The 23,003-nt window shown below is 33.5% G+C and overlaps 1 protein-coding gene across 1 annotated transcript; it reads left to right on the top strand.

The window, feature by feature from the left end:
- Window positions 1–5,160: 5,160 nt before the first annotated feature.
- On the top strand, window positions 5,161–5,664 carry LOC147906729 (protein GVQW3-like). Its single transcript, XM_087415716.1, has one exon. The coding sequence runs from the start codon at window positions 5,161–5,163 to the stop codon at window positions 5,662–5,664; it is 504 nt and encodes a 167-aa protein (XP_087271842.1).
- Window positions 5,665–23,003: the final 17,339 nt, after the last annotated feature.

Raw genomic sequence — 23,003 nt, 5'->3', positions numbered from 1 at the left:
ATTTCGATGATCGCGGCTCTTCGATTATACTCCGTACTTGGTTTCAACATCGCGGCCATTTTGAGAATATGGCTGTTTACTAGAAACATCAGGCTTTCTCGGACGCCAACAACAATCTCTGGCGGAGGTATAGGTAAAATTTAAATTGAAATTTTTCCGGATTTTGGTGACGCACCCTGTAACTCTGATTTAAAAATATTATATACTCACTATAACAATTTTCAAGACACAATCAAATTATGTCGGTTTTTTTATAGAAAAATCATTCTATAGTTTTGTAAAAACTCAAATTTATAAGTGCCTTTCCAACCCACAACTGGCTGCGAGATATGTGACCTGGGACCCACTACATCAAAGGTGCCGACGTTCAAGGTTTGTTCGCGTCGCGTTAGAGCATACTCCATGGATCAATTAAGAGCACGCTCCATTTGTCTCACTTTAGAAGGTGGTACGATTGGGGCACGCATGCATAATGATTGAATACGTTCTGAAAAAAGTATTTCAGATTCATTTTGTATAAAAACGCATTTAATAAATGCGTTTTTGATATAAATATAAAAATATAATATAACAATATAATATTAGGTGTACAAAAAAGTTCTGAGCTTTAGATTTGATACAACCGAAATAACAATTTAAATTTTATATATCTTCCCGCCCTTTTGCAGTTTTAAAGCGTTAACATTTGGCCTTCTAAAATGCCATACGGTTTGGCGTTTGATGCACATAACCTCAAAAATCAGTAGTGTTCACGATGGCAATAACAAAAGAGCATATTCGATTTTCCATCCACTTCGCATTTCATCTGAAGAAAAATGCTGCTGAAGCCACTGCAATGATTTGTGCTGCATATGGAGAGAACGCTGTAAGTCATGCTATATGTAAAAGACGGTATCAAAAGTTTCGCCAAGGAGATTTCAGTCTTAAAGATGAATCGCGTGCTGGACGCCCTGAAAAGATTGAAACGGACGAATTGCAAGCACTGCTGGATATAAACTCTGCGCAAACTGAAAAGGAGCTTGCAGAACAGCTTGGCGTTACGCAGCAAGCCATTTCCGTACGATTACATACGATGGGAAAGGTTCAGAAAGAAGGCAGATGGATTCCGCATGAATTGTTCGAAGACAACAAAAATCGACGCGTGACACTGCACTCACTTTACTTTCAAAGTTCCGGAAAAAAGATTTTCTGCACAAAATCATTACAGGCGATGAAAAGTGGATTCTTTATGATAACCCTAAACGTAGAAAATCATGGGTTGATCCTGGTCAACCTTCGACATCGACGCCAAAGCCCAATATCCACGCCAAGAAGGTTTTGCTCTGTATCTGGTGGGATTGGAAGGGTGTGTTGTACTACGAGTTGCTACAACCGAGTGAAACAGTCACGGCAGACCGCTACCAACAACAATTGACCAATTTGAGCGATGCATTAGAAGAAAAGAGGCCATTTACTGGCCAAGGACGTCGTAAAGTGATCTTGCTTCATGACAATGCTCGACCTCATGTTGCGAAAGCGACTCAGGACCATATCTTTGCGTTAGGCTGGGAACTTCTTCCGCACGCGGCGTATAGCCCAGACATGGCGCCTTCCGATTACTACCTATTCCGGTCGCTGCAGCATCATTTGGCTGATACACATTTCGTGAGATTAGAAGAGATACGAAAATGCATTGATGACTTTATCGCTTCGAAGCCGGTGAGTTTCTATCGTCAAGGAATTCGCAAGCTCCCCGAAATATGGCAAAAGGTCGTTGATGCAAACGGAGAATATTTCGCTGATTAATATTTTTTCGTTTGTTTTTGAATAAAGATTGAATTTTACAAAAAAAAGTTCAGAACTTTTTACACCTAATATAATATTAATATAATAAAATAATAAAATAAAATAAAATAAAAAATAAAATAAAATAAAATAAATAACACAAACTATAGAAATCAAAGCCTTAAATAGTCTAGCTGGATCTTAAATGCTTGTATGATTCTTGTATAAATTTATACACTATGTATGTAGTTCTTAGAAACGCATGCCGAAATTATTTTTTGGTCTTGAAACGCTAATTTCACTAAACTACCGCAGTAATATTACGAGTTTAAATTGACTAACAATTTAAAATAAATTTTAACCAAATTTTTGATGCTTATTCGTATTTTTGAAACAATCTTAATAATGTTGAATGATATATTAAAATCTGTAAATAATTAATTCTTAAAATAAATAAATAAAATAAATAAGATTAGAAACATTAAAAAAATAAAATAAAATAATATTAATACAATAAAATATAATATAAATATATTATAATATAAAAATATAATATAACTTTTATATTTATTAAAAACGCATTTATTTTGTATAAAAACTCTTTTCAAATACTCGAAGTAACACAAAATACCCGAAACGAAATAAGCCACATGTCCGTTCAAGTAGTCTCATGGATTAGGTTAGGTGACAGGCTCACTTGTCCTAAATCTGTTCGTGTCACTGAATATTGGAGCACATGAATGCAACTGCTTCAATCGTCATTTTACCTGTGATCCAAGTGCTCTCTGGGTTAATTTGGAGTATGCGACGCGAACAAATCTCTTCTGAGGTGAGGCAAATGGAGTGTGCTCTTAATTGATCCATGGAATATGCTCTAACGTGACGCGAACATCTAGTCGCCATATTGGTTCCGGTGACGCGACGTATTGGAGCGTGTTAGGCATGTTGGAGCGTGCGACGCGAACAAACCTCTAGTATCTCGTCGTGTTGATGATGAGATTTTTTGCTATGGATAATAGCACGTTACACAGGCAATACCTTAAATCAGGTTATGTGACCCTATACCCAATCAAAAATAATAATAGAATCGATATTGAATCGATATCGATTCGATATCAATTCCATTATCATTTCTGTCTGGATATATCCTGCAATATAGAGCCAAATAGTGCCGTTTCATAAGCTGCGTTCGGTAATGTAAATTTGAGGCGTCGGAGTGCTCTTTTTCTGCAGTACACGAGATATGCTATAATAAAAGAGCACTCCGACGCCTCAGATTTGTATTGCCGAACGCAGCTATATATATACTCTATATATACTCTCTGCAATATAAAGCAAGTATTTCCGCCATATTTATTTCGTGGCCAGACTCTTACTTGAGGATCTTTAGTTGCTGATCAAGTGGATCGCATTCTTAATCGACCGGGCCTGAGAGCCGACTCCAATTAACTTAATCGACCGATTAGGTTAGTCAGAGTTAGTGAGATCGGCCTTCAAGATTTGTAATTCTAAGCTCAAGAGAATTCTTCAAATGGTATTAGGTGTACAACTTTGTTTCCGCCGTTTTCCTATAGATGGCTTTAACGGTAAGTGGTGGTCGAAATAAATAGATCATAGACATCATACAATAAACTTGGGCATCTGTCAATATAACCCCATAGAAACATTAATCGATTTGTGTCTGCATCATAAAGTTATTCTCGATTGAAAATGTCAGTTTACGAACTAAATTCTCGTCATTTGCGGGAGGTTTTAATTTTCTGCTTCAATATGAAGAAATCTGCGGCTGAGGCTCATCGAATGCTCTCAAATACTTATGGTGAGGTCATTATTAGTGAAAAAACGTGTCGTGGTTTCAACGCTTCAAGAATGGTGATTTTGACGTCGATGACTGGCATAGCGGAGAAAGAGAGAAGGTTTTCGAAGATGCAGAATTGGAGGTATTACTTGATCAAGACTTGTTAAAATCAAGAAGAATTGGCACGATCATTGGGAGTGACTCAACAAGTCATTTCAAAATGCCTCAAAGTCATGGGAATGATTCAGAAGCAAGGAAATTGGATGCCGTACGAGTTGAAGCCGAGAGATGTTGAACGACGTTTGTTTGCTTGTGAACAGCTGCTTGAAAGGCAAAGACGGAAGGGATTTCTGCATCGCATTGTGACTAGAGACGAAAAATGGGTTCATTACGATAATCCCAAGCGCAGAAAATCATGGGGAGTTCTCGGCCATGCTTCCACGTCGACGGCCAAACCTAATATTCACGACTCCAAGGTCATGTTCTGTATTTGGTGGGACCAGCTCGGCGTAGTGTATTATGAGCTGTTAAAACCGACTGAAACAATCACAGGCGATCAGTATTGAACGCAATTGATGCGTTTGAGTCGAGCACTGAAAGACAAACGGACGCAATACAACGAGAGACACGATGAAGTGATTTTGCAACATGACAATGCTCGACCCCATGTTGCGAAAGTGATCAAGACATACTTGGAAACGTTGAAATGGGAAGTCCTACCCCACCCGCCGTATTCTCCAGACATTGCTTCCTCTGTCTATCATTTGTTTCGATCAATGGCCTGGCTGACCAGCACTTCCGGTCTTATGAAGAAGTAAAAAATTGGATCGATTCGTGGATTGCCTCAAAAGATAACCAGTTTTTTCGACGCGGGATTCGTACATTGCCCGAAAGATGAGAGAAAGTAGTGGCCAGCGATGGACAATACTTTGAATCATAAATGTATAACCAGTTTTTTACAATAAAGCCTCGAATTTCGGAAAAAAACGGCGGATGCAAAGTTGTATACCTAATAATTAAAATACCTCCCTCACCTCTAATTTCAATGAAATTATGTTCATTCGCTGCATTTTTGCACGAAACGAAAAAATATGATAGAAAGAATCTGACAGAAAGAAGTTTCGGACTCTTAAAGCGAGATGTTAATAGTATTATAGAAGTTTGCCCCTTATTATTGAGCTTATTATCTTCGGCGTGATTAATTATGCATGCGCTGGGATCACGTGTGCATGCTCTGTGACTACATCAATATCTATTAGGCGTGTATACACACACACACACACACACACATATATATATATATATATATATATATATATATATACACGAGGTCTGTTCAAAAAGTATCGCGAATTTTGAATTTCCGCGGGTTACGTATATTCGATTTTCGATTTTTTTGTGGCGTTATGTTGGTACTCATGTCTCTCACTTATGCCAACAAGTTCGGCCATTTTGAATGTTCAGTTAATTTTTGACAGCTGCTTTGCTTGCACGTGTTTTGGCTCGTCTTCGATTTTTGCCTATTCCAAAAAATGGATCAAAGAATCTGTATCAAATTTTGTGTGAAAAACAAAATTAAGTGCGCGGACGCATTCCGAATGTTGACTGTGACATATGGTGAAGCTACCTTGGACCGAAGCAACGTTTATCGGTGGTACAAAATGTTTTCAGAGGACCGAGAAGATGTGAACGACGAAGAGTGTGCCGGACGCCCGAGCACGTCAACAACAGACGAAAACATTGATGAAGTGAAGAAAATAGTATTGGCCAATCGTCGAATCACCGTTAGAGAAGTTGCTGAGGACCTAAACATATCGATTGGCTCATGCCATTCGATTTTTACCAATGATTTGGGCATGAGACGGGTCGCCGCGAAATTCGTACCAAAATTGCTCAATTTCGACCAAAAACAGCATCGCATTAACATTGCTAAGGAGCTGTTGGACTCTGTCCGCGACGACCCAAATGTGCTCCAGAGGGTCATAACTGGTGGCGAATCATGGGTTTATGATATGATGTGGAAACCAAAGCTCAATCATCCCAATGGAAGCTGCCGCACGAGCCAAGACCGAAAAAAGCGCGCCAAGTTCGGTCGAATGTGAAGGTTTTGCTTACAGTTTTCTTCGATTGCAAGGGCGTGGTGCATCATGAGTTCTTGCCACAGGGTAGAACGGTCAGTAATATTACCTGCAAGTTATGCGCAATTTGCGCGAAGCAATCCGCCAGAAACGCCCGGATTTGTGGAAGAACAAAAATTGGCTTTTGCACCATGATAACGCCCCTGCTCACACATCGTTGCTTGTGCGCGAATTTTTGGCCAAAAACAACACACTAATGATGCCGCAGCCACCGTATTCCCCAGATCTGGCCCTCTGTGACTTTTTCTTGTTCCCGAAACTGAAGAGGCCCATGAAAGGATGACGCTACGCTACGATAGAGGAGATAAAAACGGCATCGAAGGAGGAGCTGAACAAGATCACAAAAAATGATTTTTTGAAGTGCTTCGAGGATTGGAAAAAACGTTGACACAAGTGTATAATATCTAATGGGGATACTTTGAAGGGGACAAAATAGATATTCATGAATAAATAAATAATTTTTGAAAAAACACAAAATTCGCGATAGTTTTTGAACAGACCTCGTATATTTCTATATATATAAAAATATATATATATATATATATATATATATATAATGGTGCCGTCACAATAGAAGAAATAAGAAATTTCAACTTATAAGAAACTATGTATTCCAATTTTTGATAGGATCTTATTCTTTATTCTTAATTTCTTATACCTTCTATTCTACACCCCAACATACATGATTTTAGGAGTTGCGCACAATTAAAAGAATGAAATAGAGAATAAGAATTTTGACACTCTATATATTTCAAATTATTCTAAATCATTATTCTAAACTATATATTTCACAGTACATGTTATAGTTTCTGATAGGTTAAAATTCTTATTTCCTTTTTCTTATTTCTTTAATTGTGCACAGCTCCTTATTAAACAAAGAATAATTCGAAAAAAGTAGAATACTTGCGACCAGTTAAAAATGCCATATATCTAACGTTTTCAAATGTTAAATATTTAGTCGATCAATATAAAATGTGTAATGTGAGCACAGATAGCTGTACTAGTACTAGATCACTAACTTCAACTAAAGCGCTGTAAATCGGCTGGATATCCGATTGAGTTCATTCATAGCCCAATTATTTTGCACATGTATTAGGTGTTGGAATTAATTCGTAGCGTTTTTTAATGAAAGAATGTTATTTATTTCACATGAGCATTAAAAAATACATTAATGAAAGTACTTCCCATACTTGTAAAACGCTACGAATTAATTCCAACACCTAATATACACGACACATACATCGTACATATATATAACACATATCCCACACAGCAAAAATTGATCCTAGATACGTCTTACAGATGTATGTCAATGATTTTCAAACATCCAAACGTATGTATCTGAAGAAACTTAAGAGATATTTAGGATATACTGAGGATGTTCATTTATTCCTTATATTACAGAAAAAAACTGACTGTTGAGTGTATAGTTATTACTGGGGATACTGCTGCCCATGTAATTACTACTGACGAATCACACGACATTATACCGCTGAAGTTATTGGGGGTGTTACTGCTCGTGTACTAATTGTTGCCAACAGATTACAGAGCAGTTATACATAAACCACACATTACTGAGGACATGTGATTCCGCGCATGATATACAGGTATGTCTTTATATCATGATTTCGCGTTAGTCTCGAAAAATCGCTCGATCAGGACAGATGCTTCGACACGATCATCTGTATATTTTTACAAAGCCGAGTTCAGCGTTAAATGTGTCTTGCAATCTTACTTTGTTTGTGTACTATTTAATAAGAGCTAGCTGTATTGTATCTCCTTTCGTCACGAAGGCAGAAGCCTGCAATAAGCAAGGAAGAAGTAATTTCGCGTTTCGACGTTAGTTATAAACATAACCAATAAAATCGATCGACTCGTCGAGAATGCGTGTCATGTTAGTGCTGTGCCAGTAATATGTGTTTCTTTCTTCAAGTGCTTTTCAGTTAATGAATAATTAATTGCTAGAGATTCATATATATATAATTAACTAATAGATTTAATCTAATCAAATCAATCGACTGTTTTTTGTCGTTATTTAGTAAACGCATCGTATGTTAGTAAACAATGATATGTGATTCTTTTTTTAAAAGACTTTCAGCCACAGAATGACTAATTGGTAACGATTAAGAATTTTAAAACATTTAACTGGTAGAACTACATTAGTAGATTTCCCGTTTTCTTCAAGTGAATTACTAAATAGTTTGTATGTGAAGTGACGCGAACCTGAATGTACGTTAAAATGACACATTTTATGACAAAAATATTAGGTGTTGGAATTAATTCGTAGCGTTTTTAATGAAAGAATGTTATTTATTTCACATGAGCATTAAAAAATACATTAATGAAAGTACTTCCCATCACTTGTAAAACGCTACGAATTAATTCCAACACCTAATAAAAGTGATTAATATTACTCAATTTAATATTGCGTATATTTAACTATTATTGTATATATATTTATTTATTATTTGTGTTATGCATGCAATGTACCATATATAAATATACGTATATTGAAATGACATTATATGTATTAAAATTATATTATATTAGGTGTAGTAAAAAGAAATCCATTATTTTTCCAATAAATGGCTTTAGTAATCTGTATCTCGTCTACGCGTGATACAGATTACTAAAGCCATCTATTGGAAAAATAATGTATTTCTTTTTACTACACCTAATATGTAAATATTTATTTATTTATTATGTACTGTACATATTATATTAAGAGGCTTTTTAGAATATTTTAGTGATTGCTGATATAAAGCTATATTACAATATTGCAGTAACGTTTTCAACAAATTTAAAAGAGAAGTGTTAAAAATAATTATCAAAGTATTATTTCTATTCTATTTGGTATCACCGAAAAAATTCGTTTTTCGTCGCCACATCAAAGAAATGTTTGCAATTAGCCACATACAGACTTGTATCAAGAATGTCTGCCGCGAACAATTACGACAATTATTGATGCGACGGCGCTAGTGTGGACATTGTCTCGACTGTCTCGAACGTCGCCGCGAATATCGAGCCCTCTTGCCAGGACCACAAGGAGTTAATTTTTCCGAGGGTTCAATCACTTATAGTAATCTTGGAACAGAGTCCTCGAAATCATTATGAAATTTATATAAAATCTCTATGTATAATCCGATATTTACATATGCAACTACGAGAAATCATTGTATAATACTATTATAAATAAAATCGTATATTTTACCAAATGATTTTATATGTAATGAAAAAAATTATTTATAATTAGATGAAATCATATGAAATCATGTAATCATGTAATCTGTGTACAATATTTCAGTTAATGGTTTCCCCCACGAATTTTTTCAAACGAATCATCGCAGTATATTGTGATATAATTTATTTATATAGTGTTTATTCGGTTTGAGATGGTGTTATACAAATGATAATAAATGTGGTCTCGACATGAACAAATTTCGCAAACTAATAAAAATGGAACACCGTACGCGGCGACGTTCGAGGCGATTCGCAATGAGGTTTATAACAGTTCGTGGCAGTGTAGCAGCGATTACAACAAAGGTAGCATTGACGCGACAGTGTTCGCGACGGCTTTCGCGACGGGGTTCGCAACAGCATTTGCGAACTAGTATATAAAAATAAATATGATTAAATTCTTCCCGAAATAAAAGACAGTTTTCAGTATATCTGTGTGGAATATTTATGTATACATTTAAAAAATTAACAATTAAATTGCAAAGATATGTCTCTATAATATACATAAAATATGTAAATATAACATGTATGTGACTTTCCACACAAAGTAAGATCTATCTGTATAAAAAGTTGTGTATTCCTTGACAGGGGAGAGGTGGAGTGGAAGTCGCTTCGCGTGAAAAGTCATCTGTCATAACTATTCTCTCAGTCTGTTTACAACATAACTGTTCGATCTCTTATTTTGGACATGATCTGGCTATATCATCCTTCTATCATTTTCTCTGGAGGCGAGAACCAATAAGTAAAGAACAAGAAGAAGGAAGGAGAGGGGGAAGAGGGAGAGGGGGGAGGGAGGGAGGGGAGAGAGAGAGAGAGAGAGAGAGAGAGAGAGAGAGAGAGAGAGAGAGAGAGAGAGAGAGAGAGAGAGAGAGATAGCTCCTACTCACTCCAATGCGCTCATTAGAATGAATAGAAACTGTGGTAAATGCATGTTGGAGCATGCGACGTGAACAAACGTTATAATTGTACTGTTGCATATCTTCTTCAGTTATGATTTCTACTTTCAGAGATCACGAAGATCAATACGGCCAGAGCAAAAAATGTATAGTGTAAAAACGAAAAGGTGATGCAATGCCCGCGAAAATGGCAAAGCCTGCCCGGATACCAAGCACCTTCTATAATTGTATTGTTGCACAGGTTTCCTCCCCTTGCTAAGAAGCGCCCGACTTCTATAGGTTTATTCGCGTCGCATGTTCCAATATACTCCTATCATAGCTCCTACTCATTCCAATGCGCTTCCCCCTGTCAAGAAATACACAACTTTTTATATAGGTAGATCTTACTTTGTGTGAAAAGTCGCAACCCTTTAGCAAAAAAAAAGCTAGGGTGAACTTTATTTCGTGTAGAAAATCGAAATCCATGCGCAACAGTATATACAATTATAGACCTCGTTTCGCTTCTGTGACAGATTTCCTAACCTCAATAGTTGTCAATTTTAACGCTTAATGTCTCAGTTTGTAGGGTAAAACGTTGCTTTTTTTGTCCTTTATTTTTACGTGAATTTTTATTCCAGACCTAGTGCAGTCAGTACAATGAACTCGTGCACTGAGTTTTGTTGCACTGGAACAAAAAACATCATCGCTGTTACCATTTTGAGAACAGAAAACGTTTTAGAGTATACTTTATGAACTAATGCAGGAATAGAAAACAAACCTAATGTACGTATATATGTTCCGTCACTGCAGATTTAGGTTTAGATTAGAAAAAGTTGCGTTAAAGACAAATATACAATATATTTCTCTCTATTATATTAGGTGTTGGAATTAATTCGTAGCGTTTTACAAGTGATGGGAAGTACTTTCATTAATGTATTTTTTAATGCTCATGTGAAATAAATAACATTCTTTCATTAAAAACGCTACGAATTAATTCCAACACCTAATAGATTTTACTGATAGCGAATTCGATTACTTTTGCACTACGCTAGATCAGTACATACTAAAGTAGCTATACATGAAATTAGCAAAATTAAATGTAAAAGTATGTGTACAAATATTTTAAACGATTAACTATCTATAATATTTTTACTTTATATTTAACAAATATAGATATCATTTTATCGTCAAATATAGATATATCATTTTATTGATTATATTGTATCACTATATTGAAATATTTTATAAAAGCAACTTTTAATATGTATTGATTTCAACCAATTCAGACTCATAATGCGACTGTGCGAGTGATCGAATTCACCACGAAACTACCTTACATACAAAATTCGGCTCAAATTGAGTCGTGTCGTAGTTCTTATTAGAGGATCTCTAGTTGTAAGCGGGTTGGAATTCGCGTCATTGTTTTGCAATACCCGTTCAGATATCGAAAAGTGTTCTTAAAACAGTTATAGTTCTTAAAAACTGTACAAATAGAAGAGGAATGTCATGGTGGAAAAATTTCGTTGAAATTATTCCACGTGAATGTCCGGTGTTGAATAAATTTCGGAATTAACGATGTTGAATAAAAATCGCGATAAACGAAAGACTTATCCTTCGAGTATCAAAAGTTTAATTTACGATTTTTTAAAATCTCTGCAGCAAACATGATATCTATTCTTTGTTTAGAGTTAACATTAGATGCTAGTGTCCGTTGTGTTTTAACTGTAGAGGTATAGAATTCCTACCCAGAATTGATTCATTTATTTATTCGTCTTGAAAAGAGAGTCTTTCATCTTTTGTCTAAGTCCACAACCTTGCTTTAAGAAACTGTAAACCGTAAGCTGTAAGTTGTAAGTGACCACAAAACTTATGTTTTTAGACCATAAGAATTGAGTTTTGCTCAATTCGCTTAAGTGTAATGGTTAAAGTCTAAAAACTGTTTAAAGACAATTTAAAGATAAAAATTATTGTTACTTAATCTTTTTCGACTTATGACTTAGCAAGATTGAAACTTTATCTTGAACGGATCATGATCTCTACATCTTAAGTTTTATTGCTTCCAACCTTCCGTGATTGCCTAGTTAAGGACTGCGACACAGATCTTTGCATAAAGCATAACGCATAAGAGAATTAACTGATCTGAATCTTTTTTCCCTTCTATTTCCTTCTATTTTGGAAAAGAAGAACTTTGATTGGTTGATTCTCTTATGTACTATGCGTTATATGTTATGCAAAAGTCTGTGTTATCCTAACGCTAAATATTCGTGAAATATTCATAAAAGGTTTCTAAAATCCCCTAAAACCATTTTAAGAATATTCTAAAAATATTTACAGAATGTAAAAGCAAAATTCAAATATCGGTTAAAAATTCCACATATCGTTACATATTCCGAGAATATATGTTCTATACAATTTTAATTATTTTTTCCAAAAATTTTATGTCTGATCATCCTTAAATCAGTTTTTAAACAAAATTTTGCTTTGAAAGATTTATTTCACATTTTCATCTTGGAACCCAATTTTAGGATTTACTTTACAGACGAAATGCTGCGCTTCTTATATTTTTTCAAGATGATTCTTGTTAATGAGTAAATGCTCTCCGTCGTGGACTTTTGTCAGCGAAGATATGTACTGTTCGCTTACTCGCGATTTTCAAGATATATACAAGGAATATTTATACAATAGACGTAGTATAATTAGACTGAGCATTCTCCGAAATTCGAAGAGTGGGAGTAAAACATAAAAGGACGCAACACGTTGTGACCAAGATGCGTTTTCCCTGCGTTTTTCTCATTTTTTTCGTGCATGCGAGGTATCACGAAACTAGAAAGAATGTACCTGGATCACAATAAATGCGTCTTTTCCTGCCTGAGCTTTACCCTCACATCTTGAATGCGCAATCTAGAGATATTATGTCTATGATTTATATAATATTTTGAACATTTCATCGACATTTGTATATTCTGTGTCGATTCTTTCACTGTGCCGGAATATTCGGTACATTAGGAATATGAATCGAATTTTCTATGAATATTTAGCGTTAGCTGGGTAATATTTTGATATAAGGTGAAAGAAAAAGGGATTTGATTACCATTCGACTGTCTCCGTAAACAATCTCGGGATTGTTGATAGCTAGTTAGATTTTGTAACTGATATAGAGTAACGATGATAAATTTTTTGTATGGAAGAAAAAAATCGAGGAGTTTATAGGACCAGCAAATGGCTCCGTTCAGTAAAGAAAACTAACCAGTTAGCGCTTCCTAGCAAATGAGAATGGATTGAAATGAAACGGATTCATATTTTCAGAAATATTGATTCACAAATATTAAAATGAATGCTTTTCAATCCTGAATGCATTTTATTCATTTATAGGAATTGCATGGAGCATATCTCTATGCCTTTCAATCTAAACATAATATAATATTAGCTTTTTCTGCACGCACGCACGCACGCAATAACAATTGTGAATACTGTACAATTCAAATTTTCGAATAGAAAATGCAGTTTTTTAATCCAATTAAATCCAATTAAATCCAAAGAAAAATATTTGCTATTAAAAATTCGGATAGAAAAAAATTTCAATTCATTTTAATCCATTTTCGTTTGCTGGGTTATAGTGATTTTTTAATATTATTTATTGCCTTTTAAGCTCTTCGTTAGATCTAAGTGTAAGGACCAGATATATTGTATTAAAGAATTACTAAATGCTAACTGATTAGTTTTCTCTGCTGAATGCAGTCTATGTTAAATACGCGCTAACATCATAAAAGCGTGTTCTGAATATGGGCTTGAATCAGGGCACTATATACACTAGTACAGGGTGTCCAATTTTAAATAATGCATTAAGATTTCTTGAAAATTATGGTAGATACGCAAATAGTTATATAATTTGGAAGCACATAAGAAGGTACTATTGATTTGATCTTCGTCAAGATCAAAGCAAGAGCACTTTGAATTTTTTTTAAGTGAAACCCTCCATTTTTCATTACATATTCTTGTAACTTACCTCGAGAGCTTTTTAAAACATTATAATAAACATTCGTAATATGGAGACACGGCAGAGCCGAACTCCGAAAATTCCTTATTTTCCTCAACAATCAACATCCAAATATCCACTTCACTATAGACATAGAGGAAAACAGAAAACTCCCCTTCTTAGATGTTCTTGTCTCTAAGAAAATTGACGGTACCTTAGGTCATTAAGTGTACAGAAAATCAACACACACAGATAGATATCTACATGCCGAGTCGTACCACTAGCCAGCACAAAAATAGTCTGCAATTAACTCACTTGTACATAGAGCTTTCACCATCTTTGACAAAGAATATCTACAGATAGAACTCAACTACCTAAAACTAATCTTACAGAAAAACGGACACGATAAAAAAAACATAATCAAAACAATCAATAAACAAGATAACGGTCTCTGACACACAACCAGACGAAAGGATCCTATCCATTCTCCCCATATGTCAAAGGAACAACAGATCGGATTGGCAAGATATTAAACAAACATAATATCCGAATTATCTTCAAATCATCCAAAAAGATAGGACAAATCTTAAGAAATCCTAAAGAGCAAAGACTTTCACTCAGCTTCGCAGGAGTATACAAACTTGTTCCTGCGGGCAAGTATACATTGGAGAAACTGGTAGAATGGTCAACTTACGGATAAAAGAACATCAACGTGATGTCAGGTTAAAACACGCCATGCAGTTAGTATTATCAAAACACAACATTGAAACAGGAGTGTTTCACAAACTGACATTTGACAAAACGATCACAATAGCCAACATTACATCATATTTTCCTAGAAAGTATAGAAAAGCCATAGAAATACACTTTACTAATCTAAATAGAGATAATACACATATATATATATATATATATATATAAATATATATATATAATATATATATAATTTATTATATATATACGTAGACAAATCAATACCTGTATTTCAAGACAGGCGACGTTGCTGATGCAAGTTGACATTACCATTGTGTACTACCATCTTTCAAACGACGCCATACAAAATTTCAGAATGATTCATTCAATATTTTGTATGATAACTTGAGAATGAAAAAGCTGTCGGCCCGATGGGTACCGCGATTGCTCACAATGCACCGGTTCACTCCTCCGCAGTCACCACAATCAAATTGGTCGAATTGCGCTACGAATTGCTGCCGCATTCGTACTCTTCGGATTTGCTCCTGATTTCTTCTTGTTTCCAAACTTGAAAAAATGGGTCGATGGAAAGAAATTCACGTCGAATGAGGAGATCATCGCCGAAACAGAGGCCTATTTTGCAGAGTTCGACAAATCGTATTTTTCTGAGGGATTAAAATAATGGCAGAAGTGTCGGGAAAAGTGTATCCTCCTAAAAAGGGATTACGTTCAAAAATAAAAAAAATTTTGTGAAAAGCTTGCGTCTTCGTTACTAACACGGGTACTTATTGATTTGCCCTCGTATATAAATTATATATATATATATATATAAATATTATTAAATATTATGATAATATATATATATATACATATATATATATATATATATATATATAAAATCATAATATTTAATAATATTTATGTATATATATAATTTATATACGAGGGCAAATCAATAAGTACCCGTGTTAGTAATGAAGACGCAAGTTTTTCACCAAAATTTTTTTTATATATATAATATGGAAAATCATTCTCCCGGCTATTAAAGACCGACTAATTTCCCCCCTCCTCCTCTATCCACAATTCTCTTCTTTCCCCCCATCACTCCAACAAGTAGCGTAATATAAAAGAAAGGCCTGGAGGAACAACCCAGTATCAGGCTGTTCCTCGCTTTGATGAAATGGAAACTGTAAGGTTCACGAAACATTGGCATTCCAAGAATGGATCTGGACACGGAGGAAATCCGCGAAACGCATAATCTTTATATTATAATAAACTATTTTTTTATTAAGTATTTTTCGAGTATTTTTCGAGTTACAAGGCTTGAAAATTACAATACTGTTAGCATTAGCCACGGTATCTGACCGATGATTAAAAAATCATTTCGGCGCGTGTTTCTGGGGACTACATACATACATAGTATATAAATTCACATAAGAATCATACAAGCATTTAAGATCCAAACAGATAAGATCAGCTAGATTGTTTAAGGTTTTGATTTCTACAGTTTATGTTATCATATATACGGGTTCTTTAATATGTTATATTGTTTATTTACGTCGCCTAAAGAGACGTTGTTCCTTCATATGTTAATTATTGTGAAGAATATTACTAAGGCCTCGGTAGTCTAAAGGCTTAGAACGCTCGCACGGAATGCAAGAGATCCGGATTCGACTCCTGGCCGAGGTAATATTTTTCGCAATAAGAATTAATTATTTACAAATTTTAATATGTTATTCAACATTATTAAGATCGTTTCGAAGATGCGAATAAGCATAAAAAATTTGTTAAATTGCCAATTTAATTCGTGATATTACTGCAGTTTAATAGAGTTAGCGTTTTCAAGACCGAAAAATTATTTCGGCGCGCGTTTCTGGGGACTACATACGTAATATATAAATTCATACAAGAATCATACAAGCATTTAAGATTTAAAGGCTTTGATTTCTATAGTTTGTGTTATCACATATACGGTTCTATAATATGTTATATTGTTTTGAAAATTTATGTTTCAAACATCATGAATCAAAACAGAAAGATAGCATTTTTTGGGAAAAAAAGATCAAGTTCTATTTACAGAATAGGAAAAGTTAAGTCAAGAATTTTGATAGTAATGTGGTAATGGTGAAATTTTTTATTTAAAAAACCATTTTAATGTAAATCTTTTTGCTTCGCTTCAGCTAAAAAAATTACGAGTTTTACGTGCAAAAGTTACCAAAGAAAATTTAAATTGCTTAATTTTTTTTATAAAATAATGTTTAAGTTATATTTATGTTTATATTTTATAATATTTTAATATTATATATGTAATTTAAATAAATTATATTAATAAACTATTAATTATATTAATAAACTATTAATGAAGCAAAAGAACAGACACGCACGCACGCATATGCTTTTGTCTCCAACTATACTATACTAACTACACTATTTTATAACTTATCGATTTTTTAAATGTTACACAGTGTCCCTATATAGGGCACTATAAAACAAATATAGATTCCCGATTTTCTATTTATTTCTCTTATAGAAACGATAATAAAAATTATCAATACTGATCAAAATAATCATATGAATTTAACAAATGTAAGTCAGTTACACTCTTTCTAAGATATACGACTCAAAAAAGAAAAAGTGTTTCACAGTGTCTCGATCTCTCTTATGTATGATCCTCATATCTCCTCCCTCATTCATTTGTCTTTATATTACTATTTATGACTGCTTTTAGGTTTTTTATTCTTTCTCCTTCTAATCTTTCTTTATTAAATGATACAAGATCATTTTCTAATAGTCTATCCTCTACCACAATGTTTTGTCCACATAATTAATCACTGCCTGATTTTTCATCCGTTCTAATATTAGTTCTGCAGTTAAATTAGAACTATAAATAATATTCTTCCTTACAGTATGTTCCTATACTTATTTGTATATATATCTGCTTTTTTATAATTTGGTCTTTTATATGTTGGTTCTAACTACTGGTAGTATATTTATCGACATATTATTTTTCTTAATTTCATTATCTTTTCCAATAAACATGCGCGATATCTGCGCTCCCATATCAATAATGGTAAGACATTTGTTCTTACTAATTGAACAATATACATGTGGACTGTTATTTTATTAAATGCGGCAGGTTGAACCTGGATCTTTAAATAATTCAATTTTGAATTACTATATATACTATATATATATTATATTTGCACATATATCATGTTAGTAGTTTTTCGAACTGCGCGCCGAATTGTTTTTTCTAGACTATAAACGCAATTAAACTACTTTAATCGTGAATTAAATTGACAAGCAATTTTAATAATTTTGTGCTCAATCAGGCATCATATTATAAAGTTATTAATATGTTGAAAAACTGTTAATAAAAATTTATTGTGGAAAATATTACCTCGATAGGAAGTCGAACCTGGATCTCTTGTATTCCATACGAATGTATGAGTCACCAAATTATTAAAACTGCTTGTTTAATTCGCGATTATTAAAGCAATTTAATTGCGTTTATAGATCGGAAAAACAATTCGGCGCGTTCGAAAGAAAAATACAAATTCAGTATATATATGCAAGTACATATATATAGTATATAATGATTAAATAATTCAAGATTGAATTATTTAATCATTTAAAGATTGCATTTAAAAACTTCGACCGTTATAGACATTTAATTTCTAATATTGATTGTGTTTTCATGCGGTCTAAAATAAAAATTCTTAAAACTGTTTTTTTTTCCATGTCTTCACAATTTTGCCTCTTGTTCTTCCCTTTTTCAATACTATAGTTTAATTGCTGTATTGAATGTATTTTATTGAAGGCTGATCTTCTTTCTTCAACTTATCTGAACTGTGTTGAATCCCTTCTTTCTCTCTTTTTTTTTCATATCCTAGCGGCATGTTAATATTAGGCATTTGAAATGTTCTGTTCTCTCCTTCTTGACTCTTTATTTATACTCTCTCCTATACTAATTCTATATTGTATATTCTATATTGTATATTCTCTGTTGTAGATTAGTTCTGTGCTTTTCTTCCATCGCTTATCTTAAAATAGCGAACACTTGCATTCTGACTCTATCGATATATTACTTATCTTCTTACTTTATTTCTCTATTTGATCCAAATTTGACAATGCTTATAAAATTGCTTTCGTATTATTACAATTAATCGTTATTAATATTTTTCTCACGTTTATGGATAATTATATCCAATATAATTAATTTTACATTCCTCCATATTTCTCATAATGTATGTTGTTTCCGATTTCGATCTTAAAAAATACGTTTTTTTTTCGTAATTCTATTTGCTGTTCAATAGAAAAAAATTTCGCTCTAAATCTATCTTCAAATTCCTCAATTGAATGTTTTGCTTATATTTGCCTCGAGATTTACAATTAGCCTTATCTTAATACTGTTCCAATCGATAATACTACTAATACTAATACTATTGTAACAATTTAGAAAAATATTATATATATAATAATAAGTACATTATATTATATATATAATATTAAGTACAGGCAATAGGTATCATCGCTAGTTATTAATTAGCGCAAGTTTTTTTTTAATATTAAATATATAACCTTGAATGTTTCAATTCAGTTCGAGTCTTCTTCAGCAATATTTCTCCCTGACGCAACGGTTGGAATATTGCATCGTAAAATAATATCCAATGTTTTTCTTCTCAAAAATTGACATGTTGACTGTGTGAGGTAAGTCACATACTTGCACTACTATTTGTTTAGGGATATTCTTTATTTCACAATAATCTTTAATTTATTCAAATTCTTGTGGATTGTCTATTTCATTTTGAAATAGTGGCAGTTTTACCTCAATTTGCCAATTCTGTTCCAAAATTATCTTTCATCATAAGATATTGACTTGTTTACATTCTTGTAATAACTGCGGTATTTGAATATTTAAAGCCTATACCTGTTTTCGCAGCACTTTCAGCTCATTGTTATCCTGTCCTTCGCTACTTGATGTCATATTTATATTGTTTCTTTTTCGTACTGTGCTCTTTGACTCTATTCTTGGATTCTGGAATCTGATTTGTTGTCGCTCGCTTTGTAATCCTCTGCTTTGTTTCTCGCAATTTCCTGTTGCTTGTCGACATAAATTTAAACTATTAATTTTAATATTCGTTTTCTCTTTGACCGTTATACATTATTTGTTCCACTTTTTTTTGTTCGAGTGCCAATTTTGTAACATTACAACGATTTATTTAAACTGTATCAACTAAATTTATAATAAATTTATATTTTTCGAGTGAATTCGTTCTATCAATACAAGTAAGATTGAAGTCTCTCCACTAATATTTAGTTTGAAATTATTCTCACACACAGAGTTATCAAGAAAATACAAGTGAAGATGGTAATCATTCACTTTAGTTAGCTCTGATCACTTTAATCTTGACTATGTTGTCAAGGTCATGATTCTGAGTGATCTCCAACAGATTTTAGTCATCGCTCGTTATTCATTAAGAAGTTATTAATAATCAAAATTGGTAATTATTTCTTCGCTTTACATAAAAAGTTGGATGACTCTAGACAGGGGAGGAGATATAGAGTGGACCGATTACGGGCGATCGACTTTCATCGTGAAAAGCAAGATCCACCCAAAGACATAGAGAATGAACTGCGCGGTCTTATCTAAGTAGTATGGTCGACAAAAATAAGAGAGAGGGACCGTGGAAGATAACCAATCTCTCTCTCTCATTCTCTCTCTCTCTCGTTATATCGTTGAGTGGAAAGAGATAAAGATTGGTTCATCTTTCACGATCCCCTTCTCTCTCGTTTTTGACGATCATGCTACTTAGATAGGATCGCGCAGTCCATTCTCTATGCTTTGTATCCGCTCCTTCTCCCCCCTACCTAGGGGCGCACAACTTTCCAGGCAAAGCGAGGTCCCATTTCCCCTTCTGCGTAGGAGCGCACGATTTTCCACGTGAAGCAAGATCTATATCTCATATATTACATCTTCTTACTTAGAAAGTCATGAGCTTTTAGGTAGGAAGGAAGTGGTGTGAATCTCGCTTTGCGTGGAAAGTATTATATTATGTAAGCAGGGAAAGGCGTGAAATAATTCTGAAGTTTTTCCCATCATCGTTACCTTCATTCCCTTCTCAATATTTTATATAGAATGTCTATCCCATTGATCTTACAATTAATCATCTGAAAACCTGCTAATAATTTTATTACGAAAAATATTACGTCGATGATTGAGAATCAAAGCCGGATTTCATTCATTCCGTGCAAGCATCCTCACAGTTAGTTAAAAGATATACTTCTATGGAATCTTTTTTTTTATTACAGAAAAGTTCTTTTTTTAATTCATTTCGAACAGATTATGCTTATTCATAAAGAATTGAGAAAGATGACTCTCTTTTGAACGTATAACGATCATTTGTGCTATCTAGGATATTATTTACTAGCTATTATTGATTGACTATTATATAGTATATATAGGGAATATTTTCAAAAAAAGAACTCTTGATTGATTTATATTGTTCTATTGACCATACTGAAATGATATCCGATATCATTATAATTTTTACCTCCGCTATTGAATTGTATTATAACGTCATCACATTCATTTTTTATTGACATTGTTATTTTATTAGACTCCAGGGGCAAATACTTTTTAAATTTCTAATGAAAACAATAGAACCATTGAATATTGAGTTTTCAGGTAATCTAATACAATAGTGCGGAATCATGAATAATACCCAGTTAACGTTAATTCCATGTCCATCTCTGAATCTTTTTTTAAATAAAATTTTACTTTGAAAGACTCGTTTCACTTTCACTTTGGAGCCCAATTTTGGGACTTTTCCGGGCATTTTTTTTCTCATGACAAAACAAGACAGTATCTAGGAAGAGTTCCTAAAATCCATGTAAAACTAAAAGAAGGAAGTACAATTAATATAAAAAATTTTGTCTTAGAAGTGATATTTCATTTCTAGAGTAGCAAAATTGGGGAAAATTTGCAAAAAATCCTTTACAGGTGAAATGCTATGTTCTTTATATTCTCTTCCAGATGATTCTTAACGAGTAAATGCTCTCCGGCACGGCCCTCAGTCGGGGAAGATGTATACTCACTCGCGAGTTTCGTGGTATACAATGTGTTGTCCGGCGCAGTGAAAGAATCGTCACAGAATATACAAATGTCGATGAAATGTTCAGAATATTTATAAAATATTCTGAACATTTCATCGACATTTCTATATTCTCGGGGAGTCACAAGTTCAATTCTTGGCTGAGGTAATATTTTTCACAATAAGTTCTTTACAGATTTTTTAAATTTAATTTAAGAGAGATTATTAGTGTTTTAGATTGATTGTGTTGAAAGTCCGAAAATTATCGGCGCGCAGTTCGATAAATTTCCGAAAACGTCAGACGCCCGATTTTCATGAATTTTAATTAAAATACTCTAAATGACGTCAAATGAATGTCCTTAAATGGATTTTTGCCGACAAAGAAGTTTAATGCGAAAAATGTTTGAATAAAGTTATATGTTAACGAATTGATATAACATCGAAGTTATTCCGTTCGGTTCCGTTTCCATAAATATCCCATACAGCATAGAAAGATTGCAAAATAATTGCAAATGTATCTCATTGCAATGTTGTAATATTGCAAATAGATTGCGCAACATGTATTTGCAACATTGTTGCAATGTAACAGCATTATAAAAATGTCTGCTTTTAGCAAGATTGCGCTGTAATCTCGTAGCAATGTTGCAGCGCAATGTATTTGCAACTATTATTAAAAATAATTATTTTATTATTATTAAATATAATTTGAAATACAATTGTAATATAAATAAAAAAAATGCAAAAAAATTAATCAATATATATTTTATATATTTTATATTATATATAATTTGTGATATTTTATATATTAGGTGTACAAAAAAGTTCTGAGCTTTAGATTTGATACAACCGAAATAACAATTTAAATTTTATATATCTTCCCGCCCTTTTGCGGTTTTAAAGCGTTAACATTTGGCCTTCTAAAATGCCATACGGTTTGGCGTTTGATGCACATAATCTCAAAAATCAGTAGTGTTCACGATGGCAATAACAAAAGAGCATATTCGATTTTCCATCCACTTCGCGTTTCATCTGAAGAAAAATGCTGCTGAAGCCACTGCAATGATTTGTGCTGCATATGGAGAGAACGCTGTAAGTCATGCTACATGTAAAAGATGGTATCAAAAGTTTCGCCAAGGAGATTTCAGTCTTAAAGATGAATCGCGTGCTGGACGCCCTGAAAAGATTGAAACGGACGAATTACAAGCACTGCTGGATATAAACTCTGCAAACTGAAAAGGAGCTTGCAGAACAGCTTGGCGTTACGCAGCAAGCCATTTCCGTACGGTTACATACGATGTTTTGATTGAATTTTACAAAAAAAAGCTCAGAACTTTTTTGTACACCTAATATAAGGATCTCGCACCAACCTTATGGATTTTAGCTCCTGGTGAAATTGTTGAAAATTTAATGTTGTTCTCCTTACTGTCC

The sequence above is a fragment of the Acromyrmex echinatior genome, chromosome 18, assembly GCF_024713525.1.
Source record: "Acromyrmex echinatior isolate Ae372 chromosome 18, ASM2471352v2, whole genome shotgun sequence".
In the NCBI taxonomy this organism is placed as follows: domain Eukaryota; kingdom Metazoa; phylum Arthropoda; class Insecta; order Hymenoptera; family Formicidae; genus Acromyrmex; species Acromyrmex echinatior.
Note: the sequence above shows the minus strand (reverse complement) of the source record. Positions and strands in the feature narration are given on the sequence as shown.

What these genes read in the sequence shown, in the direction of transcription:
- LOC147906729 (XM_087415716.1), top strand. Translation starts at nt 5,161, where the DNA reads ATGTTGACTGTGACATATGGTGAAGCTACCTTGGACCGAAGCAACGTT.